At 38.9% G+C, this 21,896-nt stretch overlaps 2 protein-coding genes across 2 annotated transcripts in view; both read right to left on the bottom strand.

Annotated features, from left to right (window-relative positions):
• Nucleotides 1-17,806, bottom strand: part of gbgt1l1 (globoside alpha-1,3-N-acetylgalactosaminyltransferase 1, like 1) — a 26,892-nt gene extending 9,086 nt beyond the window's left edge. The window contains exons 1-3 of the mRNA XM_016476297.1: nucleotides 17,743-17,806; nucleotides 16,973-17,087; nucleotides 4,694-4,729 (exon numbers count right to left, since the gene is read on the bottom strand). Of these exons, the coding sequence (XP_016331783.1) occupies nucleotides 4,694-4,729; nucleotides 16,973-17,037 (101 nt within the window). The 5' untranslated portion in view covers nucleotides 17,038-17,087; nucleotides 17,743-17,806. The remainder of the gene's footprint in view (nucleotides 1-4,693; nucleotides 4,730-16,972; nucleotides 17,088-17,742) is intronic.
• A 1,186-nt stretch (nucleotides 17,807-18,992) lies between these two features.
• The window catches only part of LOC107680349 (histo-blood group ABO system transferase-like), a 15,716-nt gene continuing 12,812 nt past the window's right edge, over nucleotides 18,993-21,896 (bottom strand). The window contains exons 4-7 of the mRNA XM_016476209.1: nucleotides 20,678-20,722; nucleotides 20,403-20,435; nucleotides 20,176-20,310; nucleotides 18,993-20,023 (exon numbers count right to left, since the gene is read on the bottom strand). Of these exons, the coding sequence (XP_016331695.1) occupies nucleotides 19,333-20,023; nucleotides 20,176-20,310; nucleotides 20,403-20,435; nucleotides 20,678-20,722 (904 nt within the window). The 3' untranslated portion in view covers nucleotides 18,993-19,332. The remainder of the gene's footprint in view (nucleotides 20,024-20,175; nucleotides 20,311-20,402; nucleotides 20,436-20,677; nucleotides 20,723-21,896) is intronic.

Raw genomic sequence — 21,896 nt, 5'->3', positions numbered from 1 at the left:
AGATTGTATAATTCCGAAATTTGAAGCAAAAACAGAATTGTTTGACTTCAGTTTTGTGAAACTATACATAAAAAATATCTGCATGAAACAGCAGACGAGCTGAATGAGACGCAGATTCACTCTCTTTCCGCTGTAAACACAGCAATGCTGCAGTCATGAACTTTAATATGCATTATGCAGAGGCAAGAGGAAAATAAAAAATACCATCTAAACCTTTCTAAAGACAGTAAGTTCCCCTCAGACATACATTCATATAAACTCCTACCCCTAAATGAATCGCGATTTGTTTAGCATCTCAACCTTTAAATCGTCTTGAATCATCTCAAAATTTGAATCGTCACATATTTGAATTGGTTTTCAACCGGCTCGCGGTTAATCGTTACATCCCTAGTCAGCCATATAGACATGCTGCTGTGTCACTTGGAGTCCCTAGGGCTGTGAAGCGCTCGGTGGCCATTTTGTCTTCCCTGCACCATTTCAGACTGGATAGCTCTGTTCACTTGAAGGAATTTCAGAGGCTGCTGGGACTCATGGCGTCCGCTTCAGCAGTATGTCACCTGGGCTTACTACACATGCGTCTGCTGCAGTTATGGCTGAAATCTCGAGTCCTTTGGACGGCGTGGACTTCGGGCCGTTTGTGCATCGCAGTCTCCTGTGGCTGCATCGAAGCTCTGAGGGTGTGGCGCAACCCAGATCACTTCAGCCGGGGGGTTCCCCTGGGCTTGGTGATGTCGCGCGTCGTGGTCATGATGGACGCATCGACTCGCGGATGGGGAGCAGTGTGCAAGGGCATGCCGGCTTCGGGGCTGTGGTCAGAACCTGGCCTGGCCAGAAGAGCCGGTGGCACATAAACTGCTTGGAGCTGGAGGCAGTGTTCTTAGCTTTAAAGGATTTTCGGACGCAGCTGGAACAGCGGCACGTACTGATTCACACCGACAACATGTCTGTGGTCTCGTACATAAATCACCAAGGAGGCATACGCTCCAGGGCTCTGTAGAAGCAAGCAGCGAATGTCCTGTTATGGGCGGACCGTCACTTTCTCTCCATCAGAGCAGCGCACATACCCGGTCTCCTGAACCGCAGGGCGGACATGCTTTCGGGGAGAGGGATTCCTCAAGGAGAGTGGAGGTTGCACCCCGAGTCGGTTCAGATGATTTGAGCCCGCTACGGGAGAGCGGAGGTGGATCTGTTCACCACGAGCGAGAAAACGCACTGCCCGCTGTTCTTCTCCCTGTCTCACTCCCCGCTGGAAGGGAATGCTCTGACATCACACTGGCCAGCAACCAGACTGTATGCGTTTCCTCCGATCAAGATATTGCCACTGGTGTTATGCAAGATCAGAGAGGAGGAGGCTTCGGTGATATTCATCGCCCCAAACTGGATGAACCAGCCTTGGTTCCTAGACCTGGCGGAGCTGCTGGTGGCACCACCCTGGCCAATCCCCATCAGGAAGGATCTGCAGTCACAAGCGAGCGGCTCGGTGTGGCACCCAAACCCGGGGTTATGGAGCCTTCATGCGTGACTGCTTCAAGGATACCAGAGGAGCTGAGCGCTCTGCATTCTCGTGTGCTCGACACACTCTCGGAGGCGCGGGTGCCCTCCCTCGCCACACTCTCGGAGGCGCGGGTGCCCTCCACGAGGTGTTTGTATGCTCTAAAATGGGGAGTGTTTGTGAATTGGTGCCGTGATGTTCATATCGACCCGGCTGCTTGCTGCTGTGGACAGCGACTGTATTCACTTCGGACCCGGTGACTGCAGCGTCACTCTCCGGCAGAGACCGGGCTACATGCCTAAATCACTATCTATCCCCTTCAGAGTGCAGACTGTTTCGCTGTCTGCCGTCTTCTGAGTAATCGACCTCGCTTGATGCGGACGCTCAGACTTAGGTGTGCCCCGTCAGGGCTTTGAGGATTTACATTGACCGTTTGGCCAGCTTTCGGCAATCTGACCAGCTTTTCGTGTGCTACGGTGGTTGTGTGAAAACAGAGATTTTTCTACTGGATTGTGGATGCTATCACAGCTGCTTATTCGGTCCCAGGTTTGGAATGCCCTTTGCACATTAGGGCCCGCTCAACAAGGGCTATCACCTCCTCCTGGTCGTGGTCGAGAGGTATATTCCAAATATATGCTTTGCAGCCAGCTGGTCTTCTCAGAATACCTTCCCCGGGTTTTACAAGCTGGACGTTCAGTCCTTAGCCTCCCAAGTGCTGTCGGTGAGTGACTGATTCACGTTTATGCTACCTCTATTCATGTGTGTTATGCTGCCTTGCACAGTAATTACTCTTTGCAGCACTCTATGCTATTGTTGTTGTTGTTGTCTTCCCTGTACTCAGTGCAGCTTTCTGTTATTCATGTCTGATTCACTTCGTGCTACCATTATCATGTTATGGGTTATGCTGCGTAAACATAGTTATCTCTGTGCAGCCCCTTTCAGTACTGTTGTTGCTTCTGCCATTATTATTATGGGCCAGATATGCAAATTTAGTATACCTTGGATTTAGAGGCTCATTGGCTTATCTCCACCTATCAGCTGAGAGCCCGCCTAACAAGCATTGCTATTGGTTATGGGAATTACCGTATTGACCCGAATATAAGACTATGTTTTTTTCTTGGAAATACATCTGAAAAAACACGGTCATCTTATATTCATGGTCTAGACTTTGACATGTCAATAATGCACCCACAACAATAGGTGGTGCCAAAGTTTTTACCATACTTTCAAAACAAAAATTAAAATAGGAAAAATATGCAATATGAAAATAATTGAAGACAAAATGTGTTTTACTGAGAAAAAACAAGATTTGGTTTTTAAAAAGCCTTCAGCCTACATCTGGAAAAAGGGGGGTCGTCTTATAATCATGGTCGTCTTATATTCGGGCCAATACGGTATGCGTGTGTTCAATCTGACAAGTGTGTAACTTGTTCAGGCTGCTCGTAGCCTCTCTCACGGCAGGATTGGATATCGTTCCCATAGCGGAGAAACCTCCGTGATGTCTCGTGGAAGCTCGAAAGGGAACGTCTCCTGTTACTATCATAACCTCGGTTCCCTGAGAGCAGGAACGAGACATTGCGGAAGTCGCCGTGTTTGCTGCTCGACCATCTAAGCAGAGTTCAGTATCAGATTCTGACGTAATTGTCACGTGCACCGCATTTTATACTGCCTCTCGAGCTCATTAGTATTTACATACTTCGCAACAATTGGCCAGTCAATTGGACTGGCGTGAGCCAATAGGACTTCAGGAAAGGTTGGAAGGGAAGGAGTTCCCATAGAGGAGAAACCTCCATGATGTCTCATTCCCGTTCTCAGGGAACCGAGGTTACGATAGTAACCGGAGACGTTTTCTGCTGCTGTAGCCCATCTGCTTCAAGCTTCAACATGCTGTGCATTCAGAGTTGCTCTTCTGCATACCTCAGTTGTAACAAGTGGTTATTTGAGTTAGGCCTACTGCTGCCTTTCTATCAACTGGAACCATTGAACCCTAATATGGGCAAAAGCATCCAGCGATCGCTGTAGCTAAAGCCAAGTTCACACTACACGACTTTAAACGTCGGCAGATCGCTGTGCTGTTCAGACTACATGTCTTGCTGTCTGTCTTGAAGTCGTTGTGGTGCTTACACTACGCGACACTACGTAAATGATCCACAACAGGGGGTCACACACTACACGAGCCGACAACGACTCTACACGGTCCCCAAACCACATTTTGTCACAAAAACATACGCGAGAAGTGGAACGGGAATGACGCGAAACAAGTGAAACAGGAGTTATTTGAAAATGGATGCTGGGAAGAAATTAGTGCTGCAAGCTGTTTTGCGTGATGATGTGTTTTGAAAAATTTCGCTCCATTTCGTGTCTAAACTTTTCTTAAAGCCGTGTTGCTGCTTCTGTTTTTCTTCCTCTGACCTTAACCCATGCCTTGCTCTCTCATTGGCTGTAGCTCGTCGTGACACCTGACACCATGTGATGTCGAGTCGGCAGACCGGTCCAGGTATTTAGCATTCTAGACATTTGCGTTGAGTAGCTCACACAAAGATTGCCGAGCACTGATCACCTGCCGATTTTCCCCTGATCACAGCCCGACTTGTCGGCAAGCTCATTGACTTGCAAATTGGGCTTAAATCAGGCTTAAAATCCTGTAGTGTGAACTTGGCTTAAACTGAATAAAAAGCAGAAATGTTTGAACTGATGAAGTATGAAGACAATAAATAAACGATTGTGACAATATATTGTTTATGTGTGTTTTTCAAGTCATCCCCAGGTAATAAATAAAATATATGAATGACGCCGTGACAGTACAGAAATTATAAAATATATTTTCTGGCTTATTCTGTGATAAAAATGGAAAAAGTGTTTGTAGCATATAAATCAATCATAAAATTGTCATTAGGAAAAACAAAATAATAATAATAACAATATTATATACATACATACTGTATGTATGTATGTATATATATATATATATATATATACTGTATGTGTATGTATGTGTATATATATATATATATATATATATAATACAAATTATTGGTTATTGTCCAGCAGTGTTTGTTATTATTGTTTGATTTCTTAGCCAGTTAAAAGACAAAAGAAAATAAAAGTTTTTTATTTTTTTGTCAGTTAGAAATTGTTTAAATCAGACTGAAACTGAATGTTTCATGTCCATGTGAATTTGCATGAATATAGACTACTCACCCAAACCAAATGGAGTTGAATCCCCAGTAAATGAGCCTGTGAGGGAAGACATGATAATCCTAAACAGAGATCTTTTGAAAATGTGTCAAGGCTCACACACTTTTTTCAGTTTAAGTTAAAAGTAGGTTTTAAGTAATTTTAGGTATTTTTACTTGTCAACAAATGGTCTGAGGAAGGCGCTGAAAATGCTGTTTGTCAACCTCATGCAAGAAAGTTGGTCAGCCTAACTTTTTGAATGGGAAAAAAGGAATTCTATATAACGGTTTCAATAACATATCATTATAGTCATTAAATCTGACAACAAAATAATTATAAATGATGTTTCAGACTGGTTCAGCTAATAAATCAGCTCATCTCAACAGGAATTTCCATTACATTGTGGTGATGTTTTAGATTTTGTATGTTTAGCTATATAATTACCACACATAAATTGTGCCTTTAAAGCTTTAAAATGCTTGCCACATTCCATGAATATTCACTCTCAGAAAAAAATGTGCAAAATTTGTACCCTTAGGGTTTAAGAGCTTGTCATACAACCTTCTTTACTCCTATATAATAATACCATAAGAGTACATCCTACTACCTTAAAGGGTTAGTTCACCCAAAAATGAAAATGAGCCTGTGTTTTACTCACCCTCGAGGCATCCTAAGTGTATATGACTTTCTTCTTTCAGACGAATCCAGTCTGGGTTATATTAAAAATTGTCCTGGCTATTCCAAGCTATTGCAGTCAGCGGGTGTTGCAGTTAAAAAGTCCACAAGTCGTTGAATTAAGCGCACATATCCATAATAAAACATGCCTCACATGGCTCCAGGGGGTGAATAAAGGCCTCCTGTAGCCAATCCATGTGTTTTTGTAAGAAAAACCCTGCCGATTTTCCCCTGATCACAGCCCGACTTGTCGGCAAGCTCACTGACTTGCAAATTGGGCTTAAATCAGGCTTAAAATCCTGTAGTGTGAACTTGGCTTAAACTGAATAAAAAGCAGAAATGTTTGAACTGATGAAGTATGAAGACAATAAATAAACGATTGTGACAATATATTGTTTATGTGTGTTTTTCAAGTCATCCCCAGGTAATAAATAAAATATATGAATGACGCCGTGACAGTACAGAAATTATAAAATATATTTTCTGGCTTATTCTGTGATAAAAATGGAAAAAGTGTTTGTAGCATATAAATCAATCATAAAATTGTCATTAGGAAAAACAAAATAATAATAATAACAGCATCCTAAGTGTATATGACTTTCTTCTTTCAGACGAATCCAGTCTGGGTTATATTAAAAATTGTCCTGGCTATTCCAAGCTATTGCAGTCAGCGGGTGTTGCAGTTAAAAAGTCCACAAGTCGTTGAATTAAGCGCACATATCCATAATAAAACATGCCTCACATGGCTCCAGGGGGTGAATAAAGGCCTCCTGTAGCCAATCCATGTGTTTTTGTAAGAAAAATATCCGTATTTCAAGCATAATAAACACTTTTCTCTCACTTCCGGTATCTGTCATACGCGGAAGCCGTTCCGGCGGATGACGTAGCACTTCGGCGTTGCGTGATTAGTGATGAATGCGGAGAGAGAACAAAACAAAACGCCGGTCACGAATTAGAAATACAAACCGAGGATTTGTAAAGAAAAATGTTGGAGGATTTCGATATAAACCAAGAGGAGACTGGTTTTCCTTTGCTAAAGTAAGGAAACTTTGCTTCCTTTGCTCCTATAAACAAACTCGCGAGACTAGCATATCTCAGAGGCGTGCGCACTGCGCATACGTCCTGCGTCATCCGCCGGAACGCCTTCCACGTATGACAGATACCGGAAGTGAGAGAAAAGTGTTTATTACGCTTGAAATATGGATATTTTTCTTACAAAAACGCATGGATTCACTAAAGGGGGTCTTTATTCACCCCCCGGAGCCGTGTGAGGCACGTTTTATTATAAATGCACGCACTTTATTTGACGACTTATATACACACATATATACACACACATATACATATATACACACACATATATATATATATATATATATACACACACTACACTGTGTATATATACACACACACACATGGCAATGGGCATGGAAAACAGCTCAACCCAACATTAGGCTAACACTAGGCAACAATAAGGCTTTATTGTATTATTTGTGTACATCCGGGGTTTTTTTCATTGAACAAACCTACAGTGGAGATTAGCTGTGGGTATATACCATTGATCTACTAACATGTTTTACAAAATAACTAGAGAATTTCAACAAAAAACATTATTTTGTGGAAAACAGTCATCAAAATTAAAGAACAGTAACCACTGTAGCACTAAAGAAGATTACAACTAAAAATTTGGAGCGTTACAGCTGTCAGAAATTAGTAGGAAGTGTAGAGGACATCACTAGTTTCTCACACAGCTCTTTTCTTGGTCCACTTTTCTTCATAGTTCGGTAACTGTGGTGGGTTTCGTAGCCATAACTTTTTCTCCAAGGATTTTCCAGTGATTTTCAATTGGGTTTAGATCAGGACTCTGGGCTGGCCATTTCATTATTTCAATGTTCTTAGCTTCAAGGAACTGCTTTACCCGTTTTGAAGTGCGACAGGGGCATTGTCTTGCATGAGAATTGCAGGCTGATTGGGAGATGCTTGCAGGGAAGGAACCGCATGTTGCTGAAGGAGGTTCTGATAAACATATGCATTCACCCTGCCATGTGTCTGTATAAGAGGCCCAACTCCTGCTGCAAAAAACATCCACCAAACCATGACACTTCCTCCCTCCACCTTTCACTGACTTCTTTACACACTTACGGTTCAATCTTTCCCCAGCTTGATGCCAAACATTAAGATTAAATTTCATATTTGAAATCACCAATGAAATCTGGCAACTGTCTAAAAAATGTTGTTTCTTTTGCTCAAATAGCGTTAAAAAAGCTTATTTTTCAGGCTAGACCAGCCAGTGCGCATGCGCAGTCCTGAGCGCATGTCTCAGAACGGTGATTTTTTTCTATAGCAACTGGGACTTCTAACAGCAGCTGCAGTGACGCTCTGACTTTACCGATTAGCGATTGACTCTTTTACTCAGAAGGCGGGGCTTCGTTCGATAGAGCGGCCATACTGAGCGTTGCATTTTTCCCCATTCAAAACTATACGAGTGGCACGTCTTGGGAATTCTATAGTTTTGGTTATTGAACAGCAATGATATAGTGTTTCCTTGGTTACCGCTGTAAACAAAGCAGCACAGCGCTGCTTTAATATGCATTAATACAGAGTCAAGATGAAAAGAAAATATCATCTAAACTTTTCTAAAGACAGTCAGTTCCCCTCAGAGATACATTCATATAAAGTCCTACCCCCAACTGTATCGCGATTTGTTTAATATCTCAACCGATTTGAATCGTCACATATTTGTATCGTTTTTCAACCGGCTCACGGTGCATCGTTACATCCCTAGCTTTCAGTCCAACTTCTCTTAAACGTCACAAGACAGATCCTTACCCTGTTCAGCGCTGAACTGGCGAGCAATTCCAGCTGCAGTGTTGAACCAATTCCACATTGAGAGTCTCCGCATTATCCTCTCCTCTCATGCATTTGTCTTATGTGGACGACCAGCCTTTTTGGGGGACTTGAATGAATTTGTATCATTATAAAGCTGCAATATTCAAGAAACCAGATTTAGAATGGCCAACTTCTCTTGCAGTGGCTGAAAGGGTCATCCCTTTGGCCTTCATATGAACAACCTGCTGTTTCAGTCACCTTAGAGCGGCCCTCCATCTTGCATTCACAGTGAAAATTAGAGTAAAGCTGCCAGTTAAATAGGGTTTGTCATATAATTAATGAAATTAGCACCAGGTGCAAGACTAACATCAATAACTTGGAGGTACCTGTAAGTGTTCTCTAATTTCGATCGGAGTTCTTTTTCAAATATCTCATTTAAGTTTTTTATACTGTGCTTCAGAATACAATTAATTTATGAAATATGCTTAAAAAACTGCCCTTCTACTCCTGTTAGGATAAGTTCAAATAGGACTAAGCAGTGACCTTGAAATGTAGGAAATTGTAGGTTGTTCTCTAATTTTGATCTCCACTGTATGTTATTGTCCTTTCAAATATTCCATCAGCAACGTTTGATGAGCAGATCAACATTCAGACAGTCTTCACAGGTTCATTGGAGATAAGAGAGACAGCCTCACTGGTTGTCTGTATGATCATTTATATTTTTGAGAATAATAGTTTCTGTCATCTGACACCTGCATTAATGGATGCTGTTTAAACATACCAAACTGCTTTTTGGTTTTGTGAGAATTTAAAGGTTAAACCACTATGTACTTAGTCTATACAAAATGCATTTTCCGTGTGCAGTCAACCAATAACTATCAAGCTATCTTGTATTAAAAAAAAAATAACTAAAAGCTTTAAATTAGTTTTTCTTAAAAGGTGTCAAACTGTTTTAAGGGTCAAACTGTGTTAACAGAAAACTGACAAACAGACAACGCTCTCCTGCTTCTTATGGTACATACAAACTAACCAGCAACTTTATTAGGTACACCTTGCTAGTATGGGCTTGGACCCCCTTTTGCCTTTAGAACTGCCGTGGCCTAATGGTTAGCGTCACCATACTTGGCCACATGTCACGTCACTTTCACTTTTTTAATTAATTTTGATGAATACTAAATCTGTTTTTGCGAGTGGGATGAATTAATGCACATTCACGTTTAGTCTAGAACTACATCATGTTCACACAGCGCACACAATGCCTCTGTGCTTCTGATTTCTCCCAATATGAGGACAGGAGAGCTGTCAGTCAATACATGGGAAAACAAAGTAACTGGCGTTACTTTTTTGAAAAAGTAACTCAGATATTTTCTTGTAAATTAAAAAGTAATGCGTTACTTTACTAGTTACTTGAAAAAAGTAATCTGATTACGTAACTCGCGTTACTTGTAATGCGTTACCCCAACACTGGTGGTAAGTTCCACTGAACTCTATTGGTAACGACAGAACTTGTGACCATAGTTGTCCAGGGCACCCCTGGTCCAGGGCAGGCTAACTGTCAGGCTAAGCCTGAGTTCCTCTAACACTGACCAATAGGAACGTAATGATATTACCACACGACTCTCTCACATACAATTATTTGACTTCAACCACTATCAGTCCAAAAATACAAGTATATAGAAAATGCAACTTAAATAACAGATCAAATAAATAAAAATATAGGCTGCAACGGACTATATTTAATGTATTGTGCCCAAGATTTAATGACATTGTTTTAAGATATATGAAAACATTTTAACATGGTTGCTACTTGCACATTCAGTTGATCAACAGTTTCTAGCCATGCAGCCTTTCTGTTTTTTTTTTTTTTGTTTTTTTTGACAGCTGTACTTTTATGGTTATTAGTAGAACATTATAATCTAAAATTGCTCTTTAATGCATTAAAATAACTAAATTAAAAGTTAAAATCACTCAAATATAAATGAAAGTATATAAACAAAAACAGACTACATTTTAACTGGTAAGAGGAACACACATCAACTCATTTGAGCTTAGTAATTAGGACTGAATTAGCTTACATTTGAATTACCCATTACAATAGTCCCTTTACAGTTACTGCTATCATAAAAATATCCGTCTGTTTAGCATGCATGCGCATAAGCCTCACCCACTCTTGACTGCAAAATAGATATATATGCATTCCAGCATTTTCAGATGGAGTCAAGTCACCTTTATGTATATAGCGCTTTATACAAAACAGATTGTGTTAAAGCAGCTTTAAAGAGGAAAAAAGTGTGTTGATAATGCAAGAGGACAATAAACAGTCAGTTTTTCAGTTAAAGTCAGTTCATCATTGATTCAGTGATGTCATTGTCCAGCTCAGTTCAGTTCTCTTCAAATAGTGTCTGTGCAATCAAGTCGACATTATTGCCAGAAATTAAGTGTCCCCAACTAAGCAAGCCAAAGGTGACAGTGGCAAGGAACCAAAACTCCATCTGTGACAGAAATGGAGAAAAAAACCTTGAGAGAAACCAGGCTCAGTTTGAGGGCCAGTTTTCCTTTGGCCAGATGAAACCAGCATGGTGTGGGTTAAAGATGGAGAATATACATGTACCTATGACATGTCAGTTATGCACTGAGGAAAACACAATGTCTTAAATGCATTAAACAGCACAAATATGTTTGCTGTTTACCATGGTTTTTTAAAGGTGCCACAGAATGCAAAAATCACTTTTATAAGGTGTTTGAACATAGTTGTGTGGCCGCAGTGTGTGAAAACAACCAGCCTATAATGGTAAAAATCCACCCACTCATCCACCCACTGTTTTATAATCCCAATAAATCATAAACAGTCTCTCCACACTAGCAGTTCCAGAATTCTCACTACTATGACATCATACTCGGGGAAAGTCCCGCCCATTTGTGACATATACACAGCCCTGAGTGAGAAGTAGCGGTCCGCCATTACTGTTTTCTTGCTGTAGCTGCTGGAGGAACAATGTCAGAGCCAAAGAGCCATTAAAAGTGTCGTGTGTTGGGATGCACCAACGAACATAGGAGTCTCCATAGACCACTGAGGACACAGTGGTTAAATTTCATTTTCGAAGAAAATGTCCCGGAAAAAAAAAAAGAAAAGTCCTATACGTTTGTGCTAACATTTTATGCCGGACTGCCTCACAAACGAGGGTCAGTTCAGCACTGGAGTTGTGCAAAGATTGCTTCTGAAAGAGGGATCGATACCAACGCTTCGTGCGCAAACGTCCAGACAAAGTAAGCATAACGCCTCATATTTTGTTTTCCAAAAGAGCTTCTTGGCTCTCTGTAAGGCTAATGTTGCTAAAGCTACCATTGTCTCTGCCTGTTTTCACTAATGCTGCCTTTACGTGCTACCAGAATGATCGTAAATAGGAATGTGGTAGTTAAAAATTGCATTTGGAAGCAATGTGAGGATCAGTAACACGGTCACCACCAGTTAAACCGTAACACTACGTACTACGTAACACTAAGGTATGCCTGCGAGCATGAGCTCTTGAAGCTCCACACTCTTCTGAAAAGGGAGGCGGGAGCACCAGCTCATTTTCATTTAAAGGGGACAAACACAAAAAACAGCGCGTTTTGGCTCATACCCTAAAAGTGGCAATTTCAACAAGCTATAAAAAATGATCTGTGGGGTATTTTGAGATAAAACTTCACATACACACTCTGGGGACATCAGAGAACAATTTAAAATATTGTATCAATGCATTCTATGGCACCTCTAAGTTTTTTAAGAAACTTTTGAAGACGTAACTTTTAAAATGCTGCTTCCTTGGATTGTTTAAGAAACTTCTTAAGATGTATCTTTTTACTGAAGCTTTTAATTTATGACTATTACTATGATTTTATTTTTGATATTTGTAGTTTTGGTTGACTTGTTATTTTGTTTGTATATGTTGTAGCTCTTTGAGTATTAAGAAAGGCGCATTACAAATAAAATGTATTATTATTATTATTATTATGGTGGATTGATTTGATCCATGATCTACATTAAGGGCTGCTTAAGAATAGAGTGCACATCAAATTATCTTGACTCATTGAATTGGGACAAATTAGTGAGTTTGCATGAACTTAAATAGTCATTTATGGAACCATTTTAGCCCCAATTGATTTGTTAGGTTATTTCAAGTCAGGTTTTGGATTTAAATCCCCACTTTTCTTAGCGCATTTTATGAAACAGGCCTCAGCCCAACTGGGACTAACAACCATGTCACATTCAAAGTCAATTAAATCACCTTTCTTCCACATTCTGATGCTCAGTTTGTACTTCAGCAGATCGTGTTGACCCATGTCTAATTCAATTTGTAACTTGCACAAGCTTGTCAGGACTAACAAAAATGCAGGGGAAATCAGAAAGCCATGCTGTCGTGGCAATTTTCTATTTCAATAAAGGTATGAGACAAAAGTCTTTTGAATATTTATTTTCTTTCAAGAAAAGTTCAACAGTCATACAGTCATTCAAGTTGACTGCAGAGTGCGACCAAGAAGAAACAGCCCCAACTCAACATTTATACCTTCAAATGCAGATGCTTTGATCTCATCCAATCATAATGCATATTCAACATACAGTGGGTACGGAAAGTATTCAGTGTTTTTCTTTTTTAATAAATCTGCAAAAATGTCAACCATTCTGTGTTTTTCTGTCAATATGGGGTGCTGTGTGTACATTAATGAGGAAAAAAAAATAACTTAAATGATTTTAGCAAATGGCTGCAATATAACAAAGAGTGAAAAATTTAAGGGGGTCTGAATACTTTCCGTACCCACTGTATATGTCTATTTAAGTTATCCAACTATGTCCCCTAGATGCGTTTCTAAGTATTTAATGCAAATTATTCTCTAAGAAGCTAGGTAGAAAATAGTATTTCTCGTCTCACACTTGTCTTGCACATACACACACTTTAAATAGATTTCCTGTTGTCTCTCAGCTCATAGAAAACTCAAGCATACTGAAGCAAACTGAAGCACTCAGAGACAGTCTAAAGAACACTCTTTAGTACAGTGAAGCAAATAATACTACTAATAATATTAATATTTCAGATAGAAATAAAATTTCCTCCACACATGCACATTATGCTTTTTTGTCATGGAAATACAAAGATATTTTTGTCTATCGGATTCAAAGGATTCAACATGTAATCTGAAAAAGCATCTTGAGGTAAGTTTAGTGCCAACTCTCATGCAATTGACATGCTCTCACGTGAGAACATTTTCTCACACAGTGCCAGTGATGTCCATATGAGTTCTTGTTTTTTGTTTTTTTTACACTAACTAACGGTATAGTTAGGCAACATCAGAAAAGGAAGAAGAGTGCTGTTTCCCAAAAATCAGCATGACTGCAAATGTGATACTTATTTTATACAATTCAAAAACAAGAAGTTAATATTAAATTCTTTACATTGTTTGGGATGGAAACTAACTACATACTGATCTACAAACAAAACATCACCATAACGACCACTGTCTGCATTTTGGGAAAGTAGCAAAGTTACTTCTCAGACTCTAATAATCTTTTTGTCTCTGTATCATTTTTCTCCCTTTGTATTTTTATTACCTATTATGTCAATATAGTGTTCTTTGAAGACATTGTGATGTCTTTAGAATTTGTAAGTTTAACTAGCACCCAAATTACTAAGGCAAGGCAAATAAGGCAAACTGTGTGCTTGCTGCACATGCAAGCTACTTTACTAATAAAAGTGTCTTTTGTGTGTGTGTGTGTGTGTGTGTGTATATATATATCTACATATATGTACACGCATATATACATACATACATTCCAAAACGATATTTACTTGAAATATCTCTCAATAATTTAACAATATGTTTACAGTTTAGTCAATGTTGCTTAATGGTCCCATGAACATGCAGGTAAACAAATTAAATATATCAATTTTTAGTGTTCAAGTGTTTAAATAATTTATTTTCTACATTTTTATGATGTTTGAGGGAAAATAAATTTAACTTTATTAAATTTGTTTTGAATTTGTTTTGATTTGTACATTAAATGTTTTAAACAGGACTGTATGAATTCTTTTTTCAACAAATGCTGTGGAAAACTGATGAAAATAAAATGCAGAGGAAAACCAAGTCCTATGTTTGGTGGATGTACATTTTTAGAGGTGGTTAACATAAAAACAAGACATCAAAGTTAATATTTCCCTTTGTGTTACATACCTTAAGTATTCTATAGTACTTAGATCAGGCGTGTCCAAACTTGGTCCTGGAGGGCCACTGTCCTGCAGAGTTTAACTCCATCTCTAATCAAACACAGCTTCCTGCAATTTTCAAGTAATTCTGAATACTGTGGTTAGATTAATCAACTGTGTTAGGCTGGCCGCACACTAGACGATTTTCAAATCTTAAACGATTTTAAAACCACGGACATGAAGACAGTTCAACCGATTTTTAGCCTTATAATCCTCTGAACGCGCACACTAGACGATTTTCAAATCTTAAACGATTTTAAAACCACGGACATGAAGACAGTTCAACCGATTTTTAGCCTTATAATCCTCTGAACGCGCACACTAGACGATTAGACCAGACCACGAGACCACACACTTGTCGATTGTAGGAACGATTTCACAGTGTCACGTGATCTCGCGGAGACTCGCGAGATCAAACGAGACTAGAGAAGAAAAACAAATAGAATACAATCAACGTTGTCAGCTGGCTCTCCCTGCGCGCTTCTGTTTCACAGTGAAAAACAAAGTATATCAAAGAATATGGGTGATGTTCTCTACTTTCATGGCATGTTTGTGGCTGCCACGTTTCAGCTATAGAAGCACACAACAGGCTTGTTTGAGATGCGCCTCGTCTCGCCTGAAATGTAGGCGAGAGCAGGTGGCTGCAGTGAGTGGAGGAGTGAAATAAACGCAGTCAAGAGGGACAGTTCTGACCTCTCGAAGTGGAACAGATACCAACGAGATCAAAGGCAGATATCGCATTATTCTCACTCAAGTACTGTGCTGCTGATAAACATGATATAATTTCAGTTCTGTTGCTTTTATATGAAAATAAATATGATGAACAAGACACTCAAAGTGCTTGCTATTTAATTACGTACGAAAGGTGTATTTATCATCCATTTTTACTTTAATACAAACATGTATTTTAGATTTTTATAGAAATATGACAACAATCACATATCTCACACAGAGATCACATTGTCATAGTGGTTGGGAACATTCATGCATAATTGAAATACATAATCACATGAAATCAGATTAAAAAAAAAAACATTTTAGAAGAGAACGCAGCATCACAGTTGTCTGAACCAATGAGCATAAAGCTGTGTCGTCAGTCAGTCGTTTCCCATCATGCTTTTGATCAGCGCAGTCGGTGGAAAGCAACTGCGCTCGACTGCGCAATCCGACACAGCCGCCTCGCCGTCGCGAGAGTTTTTTGGCACACGTCAGCATGACATCAGAGCAAGTCGGACGTAACTCGGACACTTTTCTAACCGGCATGCATCTCGCGGTGATCGGTTCTGCGCAGATTTTGCTAATCTCAAACAAGCCTAATATCTGGTAGGTGACGCTTGCTCGCTCTCATTGGCTATCGCGGGTATCACGTCAGAGGCAGCCAGATCAAGAGTCGTAAATATCAAACATGTTTTGAACACGATTTGAGTTCGGCGACGCTCCGTCTCGATCAGGAGCAGTTAAATAATCGTAATGACACCACACAATAGAGGATTTTTTGGACAAAAAAAATCACTTGCGACAAGCCGTGAATCGGGCCACACGCAAATCGGGCTTAAAATCGGCCTTAAAATCCTGTGTGGCCAGCCTTAAGCTGGCTGCACACTAGACGATTTTCAAATCTTAACCGATTTTAAAACCATGCGAGACCGCAGACATGAAGACAATTCAACCGATTTTTAGCCCTATAATCCTCTGAACGGGCACACTAGACGATTCGACCAGACCGCGAGACCACACACACTTGTCGATTGTAGGAACGATTTCACAGTGACACGTGATCTCACGGACACTCGCGTGATCAAACGTGACTAGAGAAGAAAAACAAACAGAATACAATCAACGTTGTCAGCTGGCTCTCCTGGCGCGCATTCTGTTTCACAGTGAAAAACAAAGTATAGAAAAGAATATGGGTGATGTTCTCTGCTTTCATGGCATGTTTGTGGCTAACAAATTTCAGCTATAGAAGCACGCAACATCCGGTAGGTGACGCTTGCTCACTCTCATTGGCTAAGCGGGTATCACGTCACAGGCAGCCAGATCAAGAGTCGTAAATATCGTTTGATATTTACGAATTGAATTCGGCGACGCTCCGTCTCGATCGGGAGCAGTTAAATAATCGTAATGACACCACACAATAGAGGATGTTTTGGACAAAAAAAAATCGCTTGCGATAAGCTGCGAATAGCCCCCTCCCCCGGGTGCAAATCGGCCTTAAAATTGGCCTTAAAATCCTCGAGCATGCGGCCAGCCTTAGATTAAGGATGAAACTAAACTCTGCAGGACTGGAAGTGCCCAACCCTGTTTTAAAGCATGTATTTTGTAGTCTGAAGTGAAATACATTTAAAAGCAACCTTCCCAACACTGCATGCCTACATAAACTGAGTCGCAGCCATGTGATTGGCTGATTATATTTGCGGTAACCTAATAAAGTGACCAGGGAGCATATATGAAAATTACAAGACATAAACAGATTCACAACTAATACTGTAATTCATTTAACATTCAAATGCCAAAAGTGTGAGTAAATCAGCTACATATTTTAAATATAATTTATACATACCCACTCAGTGACAAGCCAACAAACATCCCAAGAAAGAAGAAATGAACACTCTGACGGAGTCGCATTATTGTCGTATCAGCTGGGTCTTGTGTCCGTATTCACTCAATGGACCGAACTGGAAAATGAGAGCGAAAATATTGGGCATGAAACAGTGTGCTGTCATGCTGCAGGAGAGATTTGAATGTCAAATACAGCCTGGCAAGGGTGGGACTTTACATTAAGACCAAATCAACAACTACAACCATAACTACACAACATCTAAAGGTAATCCGTATCCTTCAGCACACCAGTGTAGCTTAACCTGCTTTCAAAAAGAATTTCTGCATTGAGTATGGAGCAGGTGCTGAAATATCACACAATACATAAAGAACTGGTTCTTTGACTTTGAAAAACCTTTTGTTTGAGGGACCCACCCTCATGTTCAAACACATGTAAACATCAATGAACATCTAATTCATTCTAAAAAATACTGTAGATCTCAGTATACTGTGAAAATCAACAAAAGAGTATTGGATGAAATTAATAACTAGGTGTAAAAGACTGTTCAGTTTGCAATAATTTTAGATAATTTTTATTTCCCACAGCCACTTAGGACAAGATGAGTTGTATCTCTGCTGCTAAAAAAAACACATTCAATATTAGTGATAGTTAAAGAGGATTTTTTTGAATGGGGTTGTAGTTTTGAGCCGTTTTTGTTGGGGGGGTAATTTAATTATACTTTCAATAAAAGGTGCATTTCGTTATGTTACAAGGAACAATGTAAAGTTTACCGTTCAATGTCTTAATGCAAAACAGCAACAAACGCATTTGTGACAAAGAAAGGGCCTATAGCCTTAGGGGGGGGGTCTTAGAGCTTTCTTGAGCCTAAGTCCTAAGATTTCTATTCTCTCTATACATTTTTTCCTCTTCAAAAAAACTTTTTTTTCCTCTAATCTTTTCTTTTCTTTTCAAAACATTTCCCCCCTCTTCAAAAACGTTTTTTTTTCTCCACAAGAGACAACATAAGAAAAAAAAAGAAAGAAAGAAGTGAAATAGACAAAGAAAAAACTGAGTTAGGCTATATGTGTATAAGTATTTGCATCAGTGAGAATATAAGTATTTTTCTTAGTATTCAAGAAACCATCAGTAGCATACATTCAATGCTCATATTGGTTTTTCCAAAAGGTTTTTTTTTTTTGCTGAGTACAGAGTGGTAGAAATAAAAATTATATTTAATTGCCTACCTAAAAAAAACAAAAACAAAAAAAAACACGGACAAAAACAGTATACATGCATTCAGAATTTGACAGCAACATCTAAAAGCCCATCAACCTCAAGAAGTGCAATGTGACCTTTATACACAAAATGTGGTTTTAGAATACTTCATTTGCATAGATTTGCATAGGCATATTTGTATACGTAATTACCATAACTTTAGAGACGTACAGATGTTTAATTGAGAGATATATATATATATATATATATATATATATATATATAGATTTTATTGTATTTAATCATTGACATAAATATGTTCAATGCCATCACTTTTATTCAACAAAATCCAGCATGTCTAATTATTGTTATTTATGTATTTTTTATATTGTTGAAAAGCTGTTATGTTTAGTATTGGTCCAAAATATTGAATCTACAATAGCTATTAATGTGTTTATGTTAAAGTGTATATTCATAAGTACATTTATATTTATACAAATGCAAACAAACAGAATTCAAACATCTCACAATATATTTCTATAAATAACATAAATATATAAAATATTTGTAAAGATTTTGATGTTTCAAAAGCTGTGCATACATACAGGTTTTTATGGTGTCAATATGTCACGTGTTACACATTGTTTCAGTGTATACCCAAACATACAAAAAGGCAGGTACAACCTTGAACGCAAATACCTGAGATCACGCTAAAAAGTAAAATCATATTTATGCAGTAGTACACAGAAAATACCATTTCAAGTTCACCATTGGTTTTAGATTTATACTCCGTATCTACCTGACTTTCTCCCTAAACTTCCTCCATCAAATCTCTTTTTAAAAAAAAGAGGTAAAACAAAGGGATGTCAGTGCTTTCAATACACACAGATTCCGTTTGGTTGCATTATAAACTCAAGAGCATTGCAGAATGTTAGATAACAAGTTTTTTAATATTGTGAGTGTTTATTCAAGAAGACTTTGGCAGATTTAGTTCCTGGTGCCACTTTGTGCTCATAAATAGCTGTACAATTCTGTGATTATCCATTTTATGGTGGCAGTTGTCGACTTCATCATTTTCAGTATTACCTGTTAACAAATTTACAATGTCATATAGGAGGCCTGTGAGAACACACCATGTCAGTGTAGCTGAGTACTGGCAACAGTTGCTATGGGTTTGGACGAACATCTGCATTGTTTTTAGCAACATGAGAGAAGCGAATTATTTTTATTTGGGCTGCCCCGGCATTGATGTCCCGCCACAGATATTCAGGTGAAAGCAGTTTACTAGGTTTGTTATAAAGGAAATATTTGTTCAAGTGAGATTCCTCGTGCCATATCGCCTCAATGGAGTTTGCAGCATCAATGTTCATCTGCTCTCGGCAGGTTTTGGTAAGATGATGTACATCCTCCAGTGAGCCGCCAAATGCAGCGCCAGTAAAATAATAATCACCTTCCCCAGCTGGAATGTATGCTTGAGAGTCAGGTCTACGCTCATATGTGAGTCGATCTCTTGGAGCATCAAAGAACCAAGGATGTATCACACCTACCAGACGACCCAAAGTCTCCACACCCCAACGGCCATAGAACTTTGTATCTACGTCAAGGCAGAAAATATAGTCAGCCTCTTTGGCCAGTTCATTCTCTATTAGTTTTTCCAGTATTTCCATCCTGCCCATACTAATGTCCTGCCATCTGTTCAAACTTGGAACCTTTCGAACTGTCAAACTATGGTTTTCACCCATCTTAACTTCAGGAACAACTTCTGGTAGATCCGTAAACAAGTAGTAATGCACTCGAAATCCAACAAAGAAATGCTGCTCTGCTGACTCCAGAAAATCTTTGAGAAAACTTGTATATCTAACAAACAGAAAAAAACAAATACAGGGAGATATATTATGGTTAATTTATTTATCCTTTAATCATGACTATTTCCAGAAACAAAGAAAACAGAGGAGAGGAAACAAATGAGAAATACTGATACAAGATGAGAGATATCATGAGGAGCTCACTTTCCCAAAGCGAAGACAGTGGTCGCTATGCTGAGATTCTGTTGTTTGTAGATAAAGTCGATCAGTGTGGTGTCAAAGGTTCCCTCCCAAATGATTGGGGCTAACCATGATGTTACAGAAGCAACATCTGTCCGACTTCATTAAAACACACATACAGCACTGTAATCATTCCATTCATGAGTGGAAATGTGCTATAACAGGTTGATACAAAAATACATAATACTCACCCTACCAGCGCACTGGGCTGGTTATACAAAATCCTGTAATACAAATGAATAAGCAGAACGAACAACAGACATTTTAATGGTTCATGGAGTTAATACAAATTAAAAATATGGGTTTCCCAGTTTATCTATTTCCATCTCTCACTAGTCATCTGATCAGAACCATAAAAACAATCATGAGCTAAGAATGTTTTTATCTAGAGCAGTAGCCCCCATTAACTAAGGATCAACTTTAAAAAAAAAAGAAGTAATTTTTAAGAAGATGAAGTTTTACACACCCCGGCGATGAGCGCAATCCAAAGTTCTTAAGCTTTAACTTTGGCCTGATGATAACAGAGTCAAACTCTTAATCTTCTGAATTTGATTATATGGTGTGAGTGTGTGTGTTTTAAGTTGATGTATATAAGCATGAATAAATGCATGAAAACAAAAGCAAGAAAAAATTCAAAAATCGTACCTTTAGGGTGTTCAAAACCGTAAGAGTACATATTTGCTACCTTAATATGGAATGCCAAAGCTGACTTAATTAGAAATAAATAAATAAAGAAATGTACAAAGAAATGTAAAAAAGCAAATATAAACAAATACATAAATAAATCTACAAAGAAAAGTAAAAAAGCAAAAAATAATTATTATTTATAATTTTATTTCCTTATTTATGTGTTTGTTTGTTTTTTTCCACATTTATTAATTTTTTCTTTTATTTATTTATACATTTATTTATTTCCACTTTTATTTATTTTCACATTTATGTATTTATTTACATATTTATTTCTTTATTTCCACATTTATTTATTTCTACATTTCTTTGTCCGTAGGGTAATGAGGAGGGCGTGTTTTACCTCAGGAATAGCAATGAGCCAGAGTAGGCGAGGGGAAATTTTTGAGGCCACAGTGACACCTGGTGGTACCCAAACGAATTACAAGAAGTGTAGCCTACATGACGCGCCTGTTGATAGTGTGGGATGAATGATTTAGATGGGCAATATGGCCAAAATCTTATTTCCCGGGTTATTATTTCAATTTCATGTGGGGGGTTGTTTCGGCTGGGAAGCGTGCAACCTGTGATGGCGTGCATTTGTTGAAGCTCGCGAAAGCGTGCAATCGATTTCTTATGCGCGCTGTTTTTTTTAGGTTTCACTTTCAACACATACAACGCATGTTTAAAATATTCGGGATAGAAGAAGGCATCAGTTACTGTAGAAGATTTGTCGCCTCGCGCCACTTCCCGTGTGGTCAACGCATGTAGACACGGCTTTAGATAAAGATTAATCTCACGTTTTACGCTGGAAATATCCAGATCAAACAAAAGGTGTCCATGGGAATGGAGCTAGTGAAACACACGCCATGCATTGTAGCCTAAAACATGTTTAATATTTGCGACTGACTAGACTTGTGCCGGTATTCGGTTATGCGATATATCACGGTAATGAATATGCACGATATTGTTATCGTGGGCACTTCTAAATACCGTGAATAATTATATATTACAAATTA

Source organism: Sinocyclocheilus anshuiensis, unplaced genomic scaffold (assembly GCF_001515605.1).
Source record: "Sinocyclocheilus anshuiensis isolate Anshui unplaced genomic scaffold, SAMN03320099.WGS_v1.1 scaffold1262, whole genome shotgun sequence".
Lineage (NCBI taxonomy): Eukaryota > Metazoa > Chordata > Actinopteri > Cypriniformes > Cyprinidae > Sinocyclocheilus > Sinocyclocheilus anshuiensis.
The sequence above is the reverse complement of the archived record's forward strand: the minus strand, read 5'-3'. Positions and strand labels throughout refer to the sequence as shown.